Below are 19,305 nucleotides of genomic sequence, written 5' to 3'. Positions count from 1 at the left end.
ATAAGGACGGAACTCGAGAGAAATCTGGGCTTGTCCATCAGCCCAGAAAATATAGTGGACTGCATGCTGAAGAGTCAATCGGCATGGAACAAGGTAGCGGAGTATGCTGAGACCATACTTAAGGATCTTCGCACCACCTACGAAGAATAGACAGCAGTAACACCAAATAAGAACGCCCCGGCGAAGTAGTATTTACAAAGAGTGCCGCCGGGGAAAGAACGTTCCTGGAGAGAGGACAGAGGTGTAGGTTAGGTTTTAGTGAGGTAAAAATCCCACATAACTCGTCTGGCATATTAAGTCTGCGGATTTGACCTGCGACAAGCTTGGTCCACCACAGGCTTAGCCTGACACTGACTTGATTCACCACACATACATACAGCCTCATCTGCAGACCAAGTGCAGACCAAATCCGCGAGCCAAATATTCTGGTGTATGGGAGGCTATTGAAATGGAACAGAAAACCACAATGACAACTTAGGTTAATCTGGATATTTATCAAACAACATTCCATATTAATCTTTATTTTAAATCAAAAAATATAAAAATTATCTTGAGATATATATGAATTCTTTACGCAACACATTCTCTCACTTTCTCCTTTTAAGTCTTATTCTAAAACCGTTCTTTGACTTTAAAACCGTTTCTGCTGATATTATTAATTTATGTTCAGGAATGGCTGGTAATATTTCAAAATTGAGCAGCAATTTAACTAAAGTAGTCTTCATCTCCAACATAGCAAATTTCTGGCCTAAAAATTAAAACAAAATATAAATAATATTTGCAACATGTCCAAGTTTTTTTGACACATAACCCAAGTAGCAAAAAGAAATTCTAAAAGGATTGAATTATTTTATAACAGTCGAATAGCGTTGTCTTAAGGACTGCTTGATTTTATTAAGCGTTTGGTTTCGACCATTCTGTTTTTTAATAAAAGTTGTCATATTAAACTATTAACCTAGTGGTTTTTACAACGTATCCTATAACGCATTAAACGATAATTTCTTTTAGTATGATATAACACTTAATAAGACAATGCTATATGATAACAAACATATTATTTTATTAGACTCATACCCACCGTGTAAGAGTTCTATAATATTCATATAACTAGTAGTCACAAGATCATATAATAGTTACTTAAACTTGTCTTAATAAAGTTGTATTACGTTGAATGTTTTATTGCGTTAAACTACGGTGCTGTATACAACACCAGTTATATAGCCTTATATGATAAAATTGTGATTAACAAAATAAATTCGCTGTAATATCTGCATTATAAAACTGGTAATGTATAATATAACCTCATTTTAAATTAAATGGTATACCTAGTTTGTTGTTGTTTGCTAAATTAATATCTACATACGAGTATAATCAATCACAGCTATTATGAATTCTGGACAAAGTTGGAAAAAAGTTAACAAACGCAGTGGTAGTTATAAAGAGCATGTAAGAAAAAACTCCTCGAAATTACGGCAAATAATCCCGAGAATTCCCTGGGTTCTCAAAAATCTCTCGGATTGTCTGGCTTCTTCAAAGCATTGTTGCCACGTTGATGTAAAAGTTTTACTGTAGTAATGTTTGTATTGTTTTATTGTTGTTTTTCCAAGTCCTTAGGTTGCCGCTCACTCGTCGAGCACGCATGAAATGCATTGCGTGCATGAATCCATGAAAATCTGATCATGTTTGTTAGTTTAAATACTAAGCAAATGAGATTTGGCAAACATCTATTTGTCACAAATCTCAATATGTCCAAAATAGTTCTATAGTGCCTGGAAATTCTGCGTAATGATAGATATTTGTCCTAAACCGTTTTATTTTACAATAAAGACTTATTTAAGGGATTCATTTATAATAAAATGGTTGCATTATAATTCGCCATGTTTAAGGCAGAATTTTTGTATGGCTTATGGCCGCCATTATATGAAGCAAAATTAAAACCATCAAAATAAATTGTAAAATGTTATTTTTGAGACCTATTTTGTGATGAGATTCCCACATAACAGTAATAAAGTGTTTAATTAAATTCAAAACAAGAATTTTTGAAAATTTTATTTTATTTTATTGTTTAAATTTATATGTAAACCTTAATCGAAATTAAAGCGCTTTCATTTTTTGCCAAATACATACCTATAATCTACCAGTAAAATTTTCGGCGCAACAAAAATTGTCCCTACTTTTCAAACCCTATTAATGATTTCTTATATTACATATTTGTTGTACATTCTGGCTCTACCCGCCATTTTCATTGTCGAGTAAAGTCTCCTTTTTAACAATTCACATCCTCTAGATTCATTTTACGACACGCTTAAAATATAATTTGCTCCTAATATTCTTCGGTAAAAAATAAAATACTCTTGTACCTCGCTAAATGATCAAATGTTTTTATTGTTCTGTTTCTTAGATGTGACCACGTAATACACAATAAAACTAGTTTTATAATAGTCAAATAACGCTGTGTAAAATAGTTGCATAATAGTTGTATACCCTTTTTATAGAACTTCTATACTACTAAACGGTTGTTTAAAAATGGGCCTTTTTTGGTTGTAAAGCTATCATATTAAGGTCATATAGCACGTTATATGAATTGAGGTATCCTATAAAAATTATCACATAGCTGTTTATACAGCCTTTATAAAATAAAATTTGCTACTTGGGAAGAAGATAATGTATGTTAATATTCTCAATAATCATTATTCTTTTATAAAAATAAGGATTATTACATAGAGAGATCTCATCTTATCAGGAATTACAAAACTGAACTTATCAAGATTAAAAAATGGAAACGTTTAAAGTTTCACATTGAAAGACACAGTCAGTCAATAAGAGAAGATAGGTATTGTATTTCATAATTCATCATTGGACTATTAAAGCACGACACAAAATGTATGTATTTTGTATCTATCGATACGTAACCTAAAATATAGAATAATAAATGAGTTATTAATATATTTAATATTATGATTATCAAATGTATTTTATTATAGGCTCAATAACTAACCAAATAAATATATAATAAGATAAATAACTCAAATAACTAACCAGGTCTGAGGGCTAGGTAATCAAACTAGAGGCTCAATTTTACGTTCAACATCGATTAGATCAAACGATTCGTTTACGTATACGTCTTTGGTCGTGCTTTAATTGTCTGTTTTTAATCTTTCAAGCAAACGTTAAATCAAGATTACTTTGGAAGACAACTTTTTAAGTTTAGTGGATATTCTAAACATACATATTTGATTTATATTTTTATATTGTAGATAATCCTCAATTAAGAAAAGTCTTTAGGGTATTAGTGAAATAAACTCTTGACTTACCAATACAATTTCTGGGACCAGCGCTAAACGGTAGATAAGAAAAAGGTTTGATGTCTGAATCTAAGAATCTCTCTGGAATAAATTTATCAGGTTCTTTAAACACTTCAGGATTACGATTGACTGCATAAGCACAAATTGCTATTGTCACTCCTTCTGGAAGGATTTTGTCACCTAAAAATTGGATAATAAATAAATGCAAAAAAAACATTTAAATATAAAATTTAAATTATACGTTGGACATATTGACAAAGAAAGTCATAGAGGAATGGAAACATAACTTGTTTGCTTAAGACATTATTTGTAATGGAGACTTAGATATAGCATAGATATTTGCTCAGAAGTTACTGATTGGTAAGTAAATTAAATTGACCTGAAACATTCTAAACAATTATTATATTTGGTATCTCTACGGTAAGATGCAAACTTGTAGTAGAAAACAAAATTATTGAGCAATCATACGCATAGTTTAGATACCTAGAAATAGAAATATGTCGTACTACCATGATCCAGAGAAAGATCTGAGAAGCCAAATATTCAGAGCAACGGCCATGTCAGGATGTCTGAGGCAAATAGTGTGGACAAACCCCTTCAGGCAAACAGACAGCAAAATTAAAATTTATAATACCTGCATTAGACCAATAATGACATATGGCATAGAAATCCGAGAGGAAACAAACAAAACCAAAAGCATGTTAAGATTCGCTGAAATGAAGAACCTAAGAACCATGGGGAAGACTGCTAGAAGAGACAGAATTAGAAACATAAATATCAGACAACAATGTGGAAGACAGGACGTAGTGAGATGGGATAGGCAAAGAAAACGACAATGGTTCGCACGCGTAAAACGCATGGAAGAAAACAGGCTACCACGCTCTTGAAGGGAAACCCATGGGTAAGAGACAGTCAGGAAGACCTCCAAAAAGATGGAAAGATAGTTGGCAAACGAACTGCTACAGAGGGAATCTTAAAATTAACAGATCGACTAGATCTCAAATAAGTAGACGAAGAAGGTATCGATCCGTATTATATTTCTTATATGTTCAACATACCATCATATATGACTTCTTTATTAATCCGTCTTGAATAAATAGGTACAGAGGGATAAAGCCTTAAAGACTCCTTAATAACCAACTCTAGATATTTTAAGTTTTGCAAATCTGAATATGATATGACATCTGTATTTTCACATATTTCTTTAATTTCCAAGTATGCCCTTTCCTGTAAAGATAAACATTATGTATTAGAATAAATATTCACAGTAGTTATTTAAAGAATTATTGCTACCTGCTCATCAGCGTGATTCGACAAACAATGCAGAATGAAACACAGAGCCATCGCTGTTGTGTCATGACCCTGTAAATAAAGGTAAAAATATTACTATTTTAAGTTTATATCCAATAAGAAAATAGAAGCCAACATAATCCAATCTACAGAGTGATCGACTTTGTTATGAGTTTATTACGCTGTACTGTACGGGTCGCTCTCAGGGGTCGGGTAAAGCGGGTTTGTGGCCGAAGGAAATATATATTATATTTCAGAAATCTGCCTAAGGCTTAGCCCGATCCTATCGTGTTAAGCCACACCCAAAATTCCAAATACACGTGCTTTGATTAAGGCTTGATTAAGATTTGCAGAGATTGAGCATTTGCCTTAAAATAGCGAGCAATTTGTTACAAAACCACATAAATAATATATCACTGTAATCACAAAACTTCAATCTATTTCCGTATTGAAACGGAAGTTTAAATTATTTCTTTATTTTCGAGAAAATTTAGTCCAAACATAAGGAATATTTTTATGATGCTTGACCATCAAAATCTTAAAAATAAAGAAGTTGCTACAAGTGTGCTACAATACGAATATAGTATAATGAGATTTTTGAATGTCTGGAGTGCGGTAGACAGATAACATCACGTATCGGGCTTTTCAGTCACAGAAAAGCTCATGAAAGAAAACGCCTTGCGTGACCATCTTCTGATGCGTGTCAAATACTCGTCAGCGAGTAATGGCAGTATGTATGTATGTATGTATGTATGTTAGATAAAAAAGACTATTACGATAAGGTTAACAACTTAATCGATAATGGCCCCTACATAAATTTGAAAAAGAATCCTTTGTCTAAGATGGTAGCAGACGTTAAAAAAACTCTAAAAGAATGTAACACCCTTATTGATCTTTCTTTAAAGAGGAAATTGCAAATATCCAATCCCTCATTACCAAAATTGTATGTTTTGCCAAAAATTCATAAACCGTCTATGCACCCAATTTTTTCGGCTGTAGGTTCTCCGACTTATAATTTGGCAAAATGGTTGTCAAGGGAGTTCGAAAATTTACCTGATCATGAACCTTCTTTCTCAGTTAAAAATAATATTGACTTCATTAACAAAATTAAAGATATAACATTGCATGAAGGTGGAATTTTGGTCTCCTTTGATGTATCTTCGTTGTTCCCAAGTGTTCCAATTCCACATACTTTAGGCTACTTGAAGGAATTACTGAACGCAAATGGTCTCGACAACAAAACTGTGAGTGAATATAATTGAGCTTACATCGTTATGTATGAAACAAAATTGTTTTCAATTTAATAACAACTTTTTGAACAGCGGAAGGTACAGCAATGGGTAATCCATTGTCTCCATTTTTGGCTAATTTATTCATGACCAGGTTTGAAGTGGAGGCTAAGAATCAGTTTGAGTATTTTCCAAGAGTATGGTTTAGGTATGTGGATGATATTTTTGCTGTTTTTGACACACATTCAGACACCATAGATAATTTTATTTCTAAGTTAAATAATCGTTTTCCTTCCATTAAATTTACGCACGAAAGTGAGAACAACGACAGATTACCATTTCTAGATGTATTAGTTATTAGAAATACTAATAATTGCCTGGAATTTGATATCTATAGGAAAAATACGACCACACGCAGATATATTCTAATAAATCACATCATAGTATTGAACATAAAATGGCTAGTTTAAATTTCTTAGTTCATGGATTACTTAGTTTCCACTTTCCAACGAAAGATATGAAATAGAAAGAGATTACATTAGGAATGTAGCTGAGTGTAATGGATATTCTCCTTCACTAGTTGATAAATTAATTAGAAAACGTAGGTATAGGTTAATGATTTCTGAAAATTCGACTTTTCAAGTGAAGAAAGATACGTCTAAATATTTTTCGATACCGTTTGATAGAGAGTTATCCCGTGGTCTAAAAGGATTTTTTAAGAATGTCAATTATAAACTTGTGTATAGTGCTAATAATAAATTACAACAATTATTAGGTAATCCAAAAGATAAAACACCTCCACTGGAAAGGTCAGGTATTTATGGAATTTCTTGTAAAGATTGTAATCAGAAATATGTTGGGCAAACTAGAAGATCAATATTAACTAGATTTAAAGAACATTTAGCTCAGATAAGATATGGTAGACCGGATTAATCTTACGTTGCCGAACATATTGTTGATAAAGAACATTGTATAGATCTTAATAATTTAAAATTAATTAAACAAGTCTCAAATTACAGGCAATTAGATGCATATGAAAGCATCAGAATTAATAAATGTAAAGATAGTATGAACAGAGATAACGGTAGAATTCCTTCAAGTTCTTTGTTCCTACTACTCTAGTGGCGGAAATCTAACTGTTACGCTCAGTGGGCTCTGACTCGATTGGCTAGATTTTGCCACGCCCACTCGGTGCCCACTGAGCGAGTATATAAACGCTCAACTTGTAGATTGTACTTTAGTTTATAATCATCTGCTGATGATGCTAACAAGGTTAGCGAAACGCGCGTCCAGTGTAAAAGTAAAAGTGTTTTGGTGTATTGTGGTGATTTAGTGTTTTTATTTTGCTGTATGTATGTATGTATGTATGTATAGTATAATCCTTTATCTTTAGTTTCCTTCTTCATTTGTGTAAAAATACCTAGCCAGTTTTACATAAAAGATTAAATGCCGAACGCTTATTTTGCTACTTTTTCGGACTAGTGAAATGGACTCTTAATGACACACCATGAATTTTATAACATTAATAAACGTCGTTTTTTCTCATTTTATAGTAAAATTTTTATAGATCATTTTTATATCCTAAACGAGGTTTATTTATCACTTCGATGTTTTACAATAAGTAATAAATTTCAGCTATATCTAATCTTGATCTGCACCTAGGTGGAGTGCGAGTCTGGTCTTGGTTGTTGTCTTGCCTCATGATCATGACTAGCGTTTGATCTACAAGACCAAGCATGAAGGACTCTTGGGGTCTTGCATTTTTTTCATTTATGTGATATAAGAAATTACTTAAGTAGAGGTAGAAGGGGGTTTCACCATCAGTGGAGGGTGGAGGGAGCGCACTGCGCATGCGCGTAAATCAGCTAGGAACATGTAAAATACGCTAATAAACAAGAATAAACAGGTTTGAACCGCTTTGAACAGCTTTAAAACAGCTTTGAACCGCTTTTTAGCTTAAAACAACAGACCTGTTCATTTTTTGTTCATACCTGTTTATTTCTGTTTTAAAGCTGTTCAAAGCGGTTCAAACCTGTTTATTCTTGTTTATTAGCGTATTTTACATGTTCCTAGCTGATTTACGCGCATGCGCAGTGCGCTCCCTCCACCCTCCACTGATGGTGAAACCCCCTTCTACCTCTACTTACTTATTTGTTCAAAATTATTGTTTTAATTTATATCACCCTATACAGGATGCTACAAATTCGGGATAGGAGCATTGGTATCTCGGAAACCGCAATATACCGGGTGCGTCTCAAAAGTGGCTCACCCCTATAACTTTTTTATTTTTTCAGACAAACAAACGAGATTTGGTATATTAGTATATCACATAAATTAAGATTGATTGACGTATTCAATTGTTTTTGTTTACTTCCTGTTTCACCGGAAATGAGTACAATTTTTGATTTTTAAATCCTCGGTATTTTTTTACTTTATTCGATAGAAAATAACACTCTGAATAGAATGACATATCATATGTGAACTTTTGACATTTTCGCTTTAAAAAATATTATTTTAAAATTTAATTTAGAGCCATATCTGTGTTAAAAATACTAATTTTTAATTAAGGAGCCTTGGAAAAATAGATTTGGTCGTCTAGTGTTTTTGGTACCGCACACTTGGTATTTCGAGTCAAATTGTCGTTATGAACCGCATGTTACAATTTCAAATAAACCATATGAAAAAATGTCAAAAGTTGACATATGATTTGTCATTCTATTCAGAGTGTGATTTTCTATCTAATAAAGTAAAAAAAACGACGGTACCATTCAAAAATCAAAAGTTGCAGTAATTTCCGGTGAAACAGGCAGTGACCAAAAACAACTGAGTATGTCAATCAATCCTAATTTATGTCACATACCAAATCTCGTGTTTTTATCTGAAAAAAATAAAAAAGTTATAATGGTGAGCTCCTTTTAAGACGCACCCGGTATACAAACATATTATAGATACCAAAATAGCACCCTGCATACTTACTAACAAAAATATTTTTAGCATTGAAAATAAGAAATTTAATATAGAGTTTTCTTCGAATTGCTAGTTCACCATGTATAATAATAAAAAAAAACTTACCGCAAACATTATCGTGTCTACTTGCTCCCTGATAAATTTATCAGACAAATTCTGGCCATTTACATCGTTATATTTTAATAACAAGTCTAAAAAGGCGGTTCTCTTCTTTCTTCCTACTTCATCAGTTTTATCTGTTTCTCTATCGCTCAACTTCTGCTTCTTTTTTTCAATGACTGAATTTGATATTGAATGCAAATATTCTAAGTATTTCGTTTCTTTTTTAAACTCTTCAGTAAACCTGTATATGAAATCATTCATTTTGAGTAGACTGAAAGCCCTTTCCACCACTATTGAACACATAGCATCTACCGCTTTAACATATTGAGATTCTGGATTGAGCTGAGCGTCAATATCAACTCCCATAGCTGTCTCTGTAATATTAAAGGGTTTGGATTAATGTTTGAAAGAAATAGAGAATATTTTAAAGGTATTTACCGCAAATAACGTCCAACGTGTAGTTCTTCATGAATAGTTGTATATCTATGCTGTCTTTATCGACTTCTTTACTCAATAAATTAACCAGGGTTTTGATAGATTTGTCAAATTTGGTTACAAACTCTTCCAGAATAGAGAAATGGAACGTTGGTGTAAGTATTTTACGGCTTCTCTTCCATGTGGGTCCTATAAACATATTATGTAGAATGTGGTATTGTATTTATATACAGGGTGGCCCATCGAAAACGTTCCGCAAGGCATAAAGGCCAGGGTATTTATTTTTTAACGCGTCAATTTTGTTTGTGAGGGGGGTTTGTGCTGTGTTTTCTTATTATTTCTAGATGTTTACGCATTTTTTCCCTTGTCATAACGTTGAACGATCAGGTGCGGTAGTTGCTAGATAGCTGTTCTGTGACTTGTACGTTGAAGTTCTTCTCAATATCGTTAAACTGACCCACAATAGAATTTCCAAAAATACCAGCCCACACGTTCAATTTCTGAGGGTTTTGTGTGTGCACCTCGTGAAAATCCCTGGGGTTGTCCTCAGCCCAGTACCGACAGTTGTGCCGATTAACTACACCGTTCAAAAAAAATGTACACTCATCCAAAAAAAAAACATTAAATAGGAAATTATTATCATTCGCCACTCGTTCACTCATAGTTTCACAAAATTGCAAGCAGCGATCAAAATCGTCTTCGTTAAGTTCTTGTACCAACTGAATTTTGTACGGGTGGAACTTGTGTTTTTTCAATATCCTTTGGAAACTTGCACGATTCCCGCCGGTCTTATTGGCTAATTTTCTTGTACTCAGAATACTGTCCATGGCAACTTGGCCCAATACGAATACCTCCATAGCTTCATTTACTACAGGATTTTCCCTCTGCCTCTTTTTATTCATAACGAAACCAGTTTCGCGAAATTTTGCTACTAACTGGCGAACAATTTGCCATAAAGGTGTTTGTCAGGATGGCGTGCATTGAATATCTGCGCAACCCGATTGCAAACATCTAGAAATAATAAGAAAAAACAGCAAATTGGTCGAAGGAATTTATCCTTATCATTTACTCTGATAAATGTTTAAATAAACTTTTCAAATTTCAATCCTTCATATTTTCCCAACGACTCGACCGATCTTCAAAAACGAAGCAGGAAAGTATAGAGAATAGAAAGCCCTTTTCAATGCGGTACCACTTGACCCCCCTTCCCATTTGAAAAAAATCGGGGGATGACACCCCCACTTAGAGGGTTGAAGATTTAGCAATAATTTTTGAGGCAAAAGTTGTCCCCCTCACAAACAAAATTGACGTGTTTTGGAATTTTCTGAAAAAAAATTACCCTGGCCGTTATGCCTTGCGGAACGTTTTCGATGGGCCACCCTGTATATATAAATACCATACAGGATATTTTTTATATATACAGGATGAGTTTTCTACGATGTTCTCTATGGTTGTCTCAGAAACTACTTAAGATAGAGAGTCGGAGCGGGGAAAGTATTGCAGTTTTGTGGGCTGATAAATATGCATCCTTCAGTTTTTGAAAAAGTTAATTGCTTACTAGATATTTCGAAGAAAACATTTGGCTATTTTAAAAATTGTCCATAATTCCATTATAATCTATTTTAGACAAAAAGTTTTCAGATAATCATGTCCTTAATGGGATTGTGTTCTCCGTTTTTTTTTTTTCAAAAACCTGCCTTTTTGGACATAGGGCACAAACATATGTTTTTTTTTAAAATGGAAACCATAGTTGGCCATGACTTAAGCCATGGATATAAGTTAAACTTATTAATTAAATATAGGTAAAAATTGTTTATATCATAATTATAGCAAACTCAGGGATAGGAAGAGGTGGACCAATTCCATGGACCTCCTCGATCATCTGACCTACCCATTTTGGATTTTTTTATGCGGTATGCTTAACAACCAGATTTCCAAAATAACTTATGAATTAAGAGAGGCACTCGAAGAGGCGGTACATTTAATAACGAGAAATTTAACGAAGTCGATCGGCCGTTCTGTGAAAAAGCTAGTATGTAATTCACTTTCAAAAAGATGCTTTTAGTCCAGTCAGTGGGGTGTTTTGCCATACAAAAAGTGGTATTGGTAATTTTTTTATATGTTGTTAAGGTTTGGGTCTTGACAAAAAATCCAAGTTTTCAACCTTGGGGTGAGACCGCTCAAGCCGCCATCTTGGATAGAAGGTACAGTGACAAAAAGTTGAACATATTTTCCAAAAAAATAGAAAAACTCCCCAATTTTGTAATTTTTCCGAAATTCTCGCTATTTTTTACATAGGTATAAACAGCAGCGGCTGGTGAGGTAGTGCCATTCATATGTCTCATTGAAATATAACGCACAACATAAAAAACTGAAAAATAAGGTAGTGCTATGGCGATTTATTAGCGTTTTCTTTTTTTTTTGATGGTCCGGGTCGGTTATTAATAACGTTTTGAGTATTGTCTTCGGTGTCATCGTAATCGGTGCTTATGGGAATATATTGCTCTTCCATTGTTAAGTCTCGGTCATCTTCGTCCTCAATGTCGATGTGAACCTCCGGGGCATTTTCGCATGACTGACCACTGCAGAAGCCACATACAACGGAACACTTCAACCCAGCTTTCATGCAACCACATGCTGCGCCGCATCCTTTTCTACAAGTACATGAAATTAATTTCAATAAGTTGTCGGGTGCTGCTTGTTTTGTCATGGTGAGTGGAACAAGCCCATTGCTGTCCAGTTTCCAGCTCCAGTCTTCAGGTTTTTTCTCGATTCCATACCATTTATGGACTTGATGATATGTCCTGAAAGAATGATACCGCGCAGCACCCTTCGTTGGTGGCAATGAAGCAAGATTGGATTTACTTTTTGTGGTTGATCTAGCAAAACGTTGGTAGCGGATTTCTTCTAAGGTGTCTTCTTCCACCATACAAAGCAACGAGAAAGCGTACTCCAGCATCTGCGATGTTCTCTGGTGTTGCATCCTGATGTTTAAAAATGCCATTGGTGTCACTGAGTCCTGCTGTCTTCTGGAGAAGCGAACATAACTTTATTTTTCTTTGGTTGAAGATTGACGATGTCGTGTCACAGCCACTAAAAGCATGGAGAAACAGAACGTTCTCAGCTACTTTTTCATGGTTTAATAAACTATTCATTCAGCAATTTTGCCTTTTCCTGGTTGAAGTAGATGTTTCCTTGAGACGACAGTGCCAATGCTGTCAGCAAAACGAGAAGGTCAACATCTTCCCCAACTACGAAAACAGCATCAAATTTTGGGCACAAGGAAATCGCTGTTCTGGCAATCAACACATCAGCATCTTCTTCCACCTGGTTGACAGTAATAGCAGCTTGCACCTTTTTTAGGTGAGCATCGAAATTAAACGGCCTTTATTGTTTTCGTTGGCTAAAAATAATTCCTGGGAAACTTGAACGGGCATTGTTTCATCGAAGAGAGCATCCGCAGACATATGCTTCTTCGATCGGCGAAGTCTTTCTGCGGCCTTGGCATTCTTTTTGGCTCCATCACTCGGATATCCATTAAAAACAACGACTGAATGTGAACCGTAGGGATTTCGTGCATATTGAATGTACTTTTCGGAAACGTTCTTCGCCCTTTTTGCCTCCACCCAAATTATTACTCCACCCAAATTGTTCCGCCCTTTTTACGATGTCCCGTTATACTTGATACATCGAAAAAATATCGATATCTATACTTTTATTCCAACATTTTGATCGTAAGATTAACCGCTGCGGATATATTTTGGAAAATACAGTTTTTTGTTCTACTACATCTTTAATTCAAGATGGCGGCTCGAGCGGTCGCACCCCAAGGTCGAAAACTTAGATTTTGCATCAAGACTTAAATCTTAACAACATATTAAAAAATTGCTACTACACCACCTTTTGTATGGCAGAGGCCGATAATGGCCCCCACTGATTGGACTATTTTATGAACTCAAAACAATGGCGAATTTTTTGAAAATTTTCTAAAATAACTTAATGTGTATGTAGTGATATTATTCTTTTAAGTTTTAGTTTGTTTAATGTAAACTGTAAAGAACCGTTTAATAAAATATTCTGTCGTTTTACAAGTTATAAATCATAACAGAAATACCATATCAACTAAGTGAAATTAGTCAAGAAAGATAAGAATTGGCGATAACTCAGTAATTTTTCGAAAAAACCATATTATAGCTTATATCGCTAAAAAACTTAAAAATGCGCTTTTTATGAAATCATGGCCAACTATGGTTTCCATTTAAAAAAACATATGTTTGTGTTACATGTCAAAAATGACAAGCTTTAGAAAAAAAAACGGAAAACGCGATTTTATTAAGGATGTTATTATCTACAATTTTTATCTGAAAACGTTTTATCTAAAATAGATTAGAATGGAATTAGGGACAATTTTTAAAATAGCCAAAATTTTTTTTCGAAATCTCTAGTAAGCCACGAACTTTTTCAAAAATCTAAAAGGCGCATATTTATGATCCCACAAACCTGCAATTCTTTCCCCATTTAACCGACTCCAGTAGTTTCCGAGATACCCATAGAGAACATCGTAAGAAACTCACCCTGTATAGTACCATACACTATGAAGTGTTTATTAAATACAATATCAAATTCTTACTAATGCCGACCGTGTATTGAACACATCAGCGTTAGATACCTATTAAGTTTACAATGCTCTGTTAATAGATCCACTACAGTTTTAATGTTTTTTGATAGTCTTGTCTTTTGTAATCTATCGTTCTCAATTTCATACGTAAATTTAATCGAAGGAGAAGAATTATTTAATTTTGAAATACAGTTGTATACACTGTGTCAATTTTAAAACTTCTCACCCTTAATATCTTTCTTGCAGTTAAAAATATAAGCAATCGGAAAGAAACGTCATTTTTTTTGTAAGGGTGGCACTTTAATGAATATGTTTAGCCATCTTTTTTCAACCACCTAGAAGGGGTAGATATCACCTTTACAATTTTAAATGGGAATGGGGGTCAAGTGCTTTTTGTTGGAATTTTTTACTTTGAATTCTACTATACCTTTATTACAAATGGATAAAGGTCATCATACATGTTACATCAATTACCGTGTGTTATTAGTATTCCATCTTCGAGCCATCTGTGCAAAAACTGATAGTCTGTCGACTTTTCTAGCAGAGTTGTAGATGATAAGAGCCATTCCAAGAATTTATAATTTGAAGCTATAATCAAAGGTCTCGTTCCAATCGCAATTTGAAAAAGTCCATTGTTTTGTTCTAGATATTTCTGCGAATTAGGAAGAATTGCTGAAACGAAAATAGATATTTTCAGTGTTATCGTTGAATATGACGTTTGCTATTTTTAAAAAATTTAAAGTGACTGTAAGAGTCAAATTTCCTCGCAACGACCTCCGTGTGCTAGCTCATAAATTATCGCAAATAACTATTATTTTTGCATCATGTTTACTATAATTTTATTGTTATATATTATTTTATTTAGTATTTTACCATTATGCAACTGAATATACACCGCGATATTATACTGGCTTCAGCTCCACAATATTGTCACTGGCCCAGCATTAGAATTTTTGTCCATCTCTCTATATCTTTGATCATCACCTGTTCGTCACTTGTCACTGTCAGATCAAATCAGATGTTTTTGGATTTATTTATCCTTTGTTTTGGTTATTGGAATTTTATAATTATCAGATAAAATATCGTAGTTAAATTGGTTATTTTTGATGTGGATCGCAGTGTGCAATTCGTTCATTTAATTGTGGGAATTTGTGAGTTAAGTTCGTTCATTGACCGGATATGGAATATGGCTGAGTAGAAAATATTCTAGAACATCGTTTTTTATTTATGCCTTTTTGTGAGTTGGACTAGTCAAGATATATAGTTCTCTATCTATATCCTGGAGGCAGATTTCCGGTTGAAATCTGATTTTGTGAAGGAAATCGAATCCTTGCATCACTTCTTGTGTATCCACCGTCAGAATATCGTCGAAAAGAACTGGCTGCCGTTTCGTGAAGCATTCCCTGTTGGTGAATAGCAGGTCTTCGTCAAGAAGGATTAAGGCTTCCGAAACACATTTGGTCAGAGACGTGGTTGGATTTTGTTGAGTTTACATGGACCACCGACCAATTTCCGTAAGGGATTAAATAGCCAAATTTTTCCGACCGATATCCCGATTCCACGTGCCCAAGAAGTCCCCGCATAGTTCCAAGGTATGCTATAATTCTTCTGCCTATTCTAAGTCAATGCTCAACTGATTTTATTCGTATTGTTGACTGGTTTTCGATTTTTCCACGCCCACGTGGTGTAGAAAGATTAGTTGAGTGTTATCTTGCTTAAATCTTATTTGGTTGTTCGTAATTGTAGAGCAAGAAGACCGACCCAGACCGTAGTGCACAGAACAATCCAGAATTCCATCCTGTTGTCCGTGTAGAGGTACACGTTGGACATCATAAACCCTCGTTGAGGTAAAGTTCAGATTTGAATAGTCCTTCTTTATTACCTTTATTAACTCATTCACGTTGTGCTAGTCCTTGTTCTTTAATCTCTTTTCTAAGACAACCAATATTATTTAGGGTTTTTATATTCACCATTTGAAACCTCAACAACTTGCCTTTCATCTGTATGTCTGCTGACATCCGTGGGCTCCAGTGACAGTACACCGAGCTGCTGTACCCTGCTGTAGCCACCCCATAGCTATACACCGTAGCTCAGCCGGAGGAACTTCCGAGTTGTTTCAAGATTGTACATCGATTAGAGTAAGACTGTTTAGATTAGTATAATTTTAGATTTGATTTATGTAAACCACCGTGTTTGTATCTAGTATTAAGTTAGATAAGGGGGTTTGACGTCTTAAGTTTAGTACTTATTGATTTAAATTTCATTTCACTTTACATTTCATTTAACTTCAATTTCATTTCTTTAAATATAAACTTTTTGATATTTTAATAAATTGCTTAAATATTTTTAGTAGTATTATTTACAGTCTAGTCTCATAGTTAAGTTAGAGTCACTTAAGTTCAAGTAATTATAGTATAATTATTGAAATTCATGGTAGTTGCACTCAACAGTTCGAGGTTAGTGTTGAAGTCTACTTAATAGGAACATCTTTTATGCCGAGTTCATAGAGTATAATCTCGTGGCGCCCTTTTATTAATATCTTTGAACTCCGACCACCCGGCTGTTAAAATTAAAAAGCTAGTGGCCTCTATGCAACTCATTCAGATTAAGTGAACTTTGTGTTTTATTGAACTTTAAATTAGGAAAGGGCGTGGCATGACTAAGTATATGCAAAAAATATATTGCAATCAGACGATCAAAATGTGAACCACCCTGTACAAAACACGAAGCAGTATGTAATAATGACCTTATACCACATAATTTACTTATAATTTGTTTGGAAGGTTAATGAACTCAAAAAAACTAATAAAACGATAACAAATTGGATTGGAACCTTGATTGGAGACATGACTATTTCATAATGGTTACACAAAAGGATACTTCACACAAAAAATTAGCCATGTAACGATGATAAGGTTTTTTATATAGCCAGCTCTCTGTCTCGATCCGCCATTATCGGAAACGTCATCTACTACGTCATAGGAATGCTACCACTCAGAGATGAAGGGATAAAAACTGCCGACAGTCCAACAGTGCATTTCCGTATCGATATTCATTGTGTACTTTATTGCTTATAGTCAGTGGCGGATACAGAGGGGGGCCTATGGGGCGCGGGCCCCCCTAAAATCTATGAATTAAATATGAGTTAAATATTACGCTTTTGGGTTAAAAATGGCTGCTTAAAAAGCATTTTCTACATTAATTTTTACTTGCCCCCCCCCTAAAATAAATTTCTGTATCCGCCCCTGCTTATAGTGTATGGCATTCATAGTTTTCAGTTGTTCGATGTGTGTTTTCTTTATTGTATTGCCCATTTATTGTGTGTTATTCTTTGTCGGTTGCATTTTATTTTTTATTCCTTTATCTATGATTTTATACGTTCTGTAGCATCCCTGTGGCGTAGTTGCAGCCTCCCTCCTATTGGTCCAAAATCCAAAAGTTACAAGGCAACTTGTTTAATATACATAGTAACCTTGCACAAAAACAACGTTATTTTGTTTAGTATACTATTGCAATCCTTAAATCTGAATTATTTATATTATTAATTATTATTAATCAAATATATTACTTACTTTTTGGATCTCTAAACTCCAAACTGTTGCCTAGTAAAGGCAAACCAGGCACTTCTTTAATCCATTTCAATTTTTCTTTGACGATATTGCGTTTTCTCCAATACACCGTAATCCAGCACAAGGCAACTGCGATTGCTACATAAACAAGTACCGGCGACATTCTTTAATAAGCGTATTTTTCTCTTACTGAATTCTTGTGTATAATAATGTGGTATAACCTTAAAATTTTCCCACTTAAATTTGTTAACAGGTTGGATAAGTCTGGGTATACTCATCTATTTCGATTAATGTTAATAATACACGAAACTTGTTTATAAACAAAGATAATACGTATTTTTATTATAAGAATACCAACACGATTGAATGGAAGGAAATGAGACAAAATAATTATATAGCTTATCTTTACTATCGTGTTTAGCCGATAAGGTTCAAAACTAAATACACACACCGGAAAAATCTAGGGATATCATTATATTAAAGTTAAAAATAAATGTTTTGAATAAACAACCACATATTTGTAGGCCGATTCTTTCTACTTCGATTGAAACGAAATAGTCACACTAGTTATTTCTAAATTTGAGATATTTGCAGAAGTGTTTGTGCATTTTTTGTCAAATGTATAAAAAGCACCTAGCATCAATTGTTCGAATTTAACCTGTACTGGCTATGTTTTTATGATAACTGGCCAGAATTCATTTAAATAACTCTGTTTAGTATTAAACGACATTATAGAGCGTAGACATCTTAACAGAGACGAAATGCTAAGGGCCATGGGTATGCTCGAAGCTGGAATGCGCCAAATCGACGTAGCTAGAGCATGAAATACAACGCAAAGTGTAATATCGCGATTTAGTGCACGCTACATTAAAAGTGGTGATGTTGCTGAAAGGCACACAGGGCGACATCGCATTACTACCCCTCAGCAAGATCATTTTTTACAATTAAATGATCGACGCCGACCGACTCTTACAGCACCAGAGCTTAGTTTAATTCTCCAGGAAACACATAATGTAACCGTTAGTCCTGACACTGTTCGCAATAGATTAAGAGAGGTCAACTTAAAAAGCAGACGCCCCTGGAGAGCTCAACCCTTAACGAGAGGAAATCGAGAGGTACGATATTTGTAGGGTCAAGATCATGTTCAGTGGTCGAATGAACAATGGGCCAATGTTCTCTTCACGGATGAGTCACGCTTTGGAATTCATCCGGATTCGAGAAGGCTTAGGGTATGGAGAGAACCGGGAAATCTTATTCGGTTGGATCATGTTCAGGAAGTGCACGGCCTCATACAGCCAGAGTGGTAAGTGAGTTTATCAATGCTCATCAATTAAACATCTTACCCTGGCCGGCACAATCTCCTCACCTCAACCCCATCGAGCACGTATGGGACGCGGTCCAAAGAAGGATTTTGAGAATGGGTATGCCTCGTGAAACTCGTAGGGATCGGGCCGTGAATGCATCAGGCTGTACCTCAATAAGAGATCGACAACCTAATCAGGAGCATGGAGAGACGATGTAGGGCTGTAATGAACAGTAGAGGAGGCCATACCCTTTATTAAGTAGAAATGGTTTTAACTTTTTTTTTAATTCACAGTTTAGAATAAAAAAAAAGTGTGAATTTTTTTGAGTTCAATAAAAGTCAAGGTAAATTTGAAAAATTCGGAAAATTTCGCATTTTTATTTTCAATACGTCCTGTAAACTATTTGTTTATTTTAATTTTATTGTATGAGAAATGCAAATAATACAATTTCTGACGATGGCTGGATAAAATTGTAATATCCCTAGA

At 34.4% G+C, this 19,305-nt stretch overlaps 1 protein-coding gene across 1 annotated transcript in view; it reads right to left on the bottom strand.

The window, feature by feature from the left end:
* The window catches only part of LOC115877590, a 48,921-nt gene extending 31,015 nt beyond the window's left edge, over positions 1-17,906 (bottom strand). The window contains exons 1-8 of the mRNA XM_030893837.1: positions 17,519-17,906; positions 14,421-14,618; positions 9,332-9,517; positions 8,897-9,267; positions 4,599-4,667; positions 4,364-4,532; positions 3,315-3,485; positions 592-748 (exon numbers count right to left, since the gene is read on the bottom strand). Of these exons, the coding sequence (XP_030749697.1) occupies positions 592-748; positions 3,315-3,485; positions 4,364-4,532; positions 4,599-4,667; positions 8,897-9,267; positions 9,332-9,517; positions 14,421-14,618; positions 17,519-17,678 (1,481 nt within the window). The 5' untranslated portion in view covers positions 17,679-17,906. The remainder of the gene's footprint in view (positions 1-591; positions 749-3,314; positions 3,486-4,363; positions 4,533-4,598; positions 4,668-8,896; positions 9,268-9,331; positions 9,518-14,420; positions 14,619-17,518) is intronic.
* Positions 17,907-19,305: the final 1,399 nt, after the last annotated feature.

The sequence above is a fragment of the Sitophilus oryzae genome, unplaced genomic scaffold (genome assembly GCF_002938485.1).
Source record: "Sitophilus oryzae breed Bouriz unplaced genomic scaffold, Soryzae_2.0 scaffold_1494_pilon_pilon, whole genome shotgun sequence".
NCBI lineage: Eukaryota > Metazoa > Arthropoda > Insecta > Coleoptera > Curculionidae > Sitophilus > Sitophilus oryzae.
Note: the sequence above shows the minus strand (reverse complement) of the source record. Positions and strands in the feature narration are given on the sequence as shown.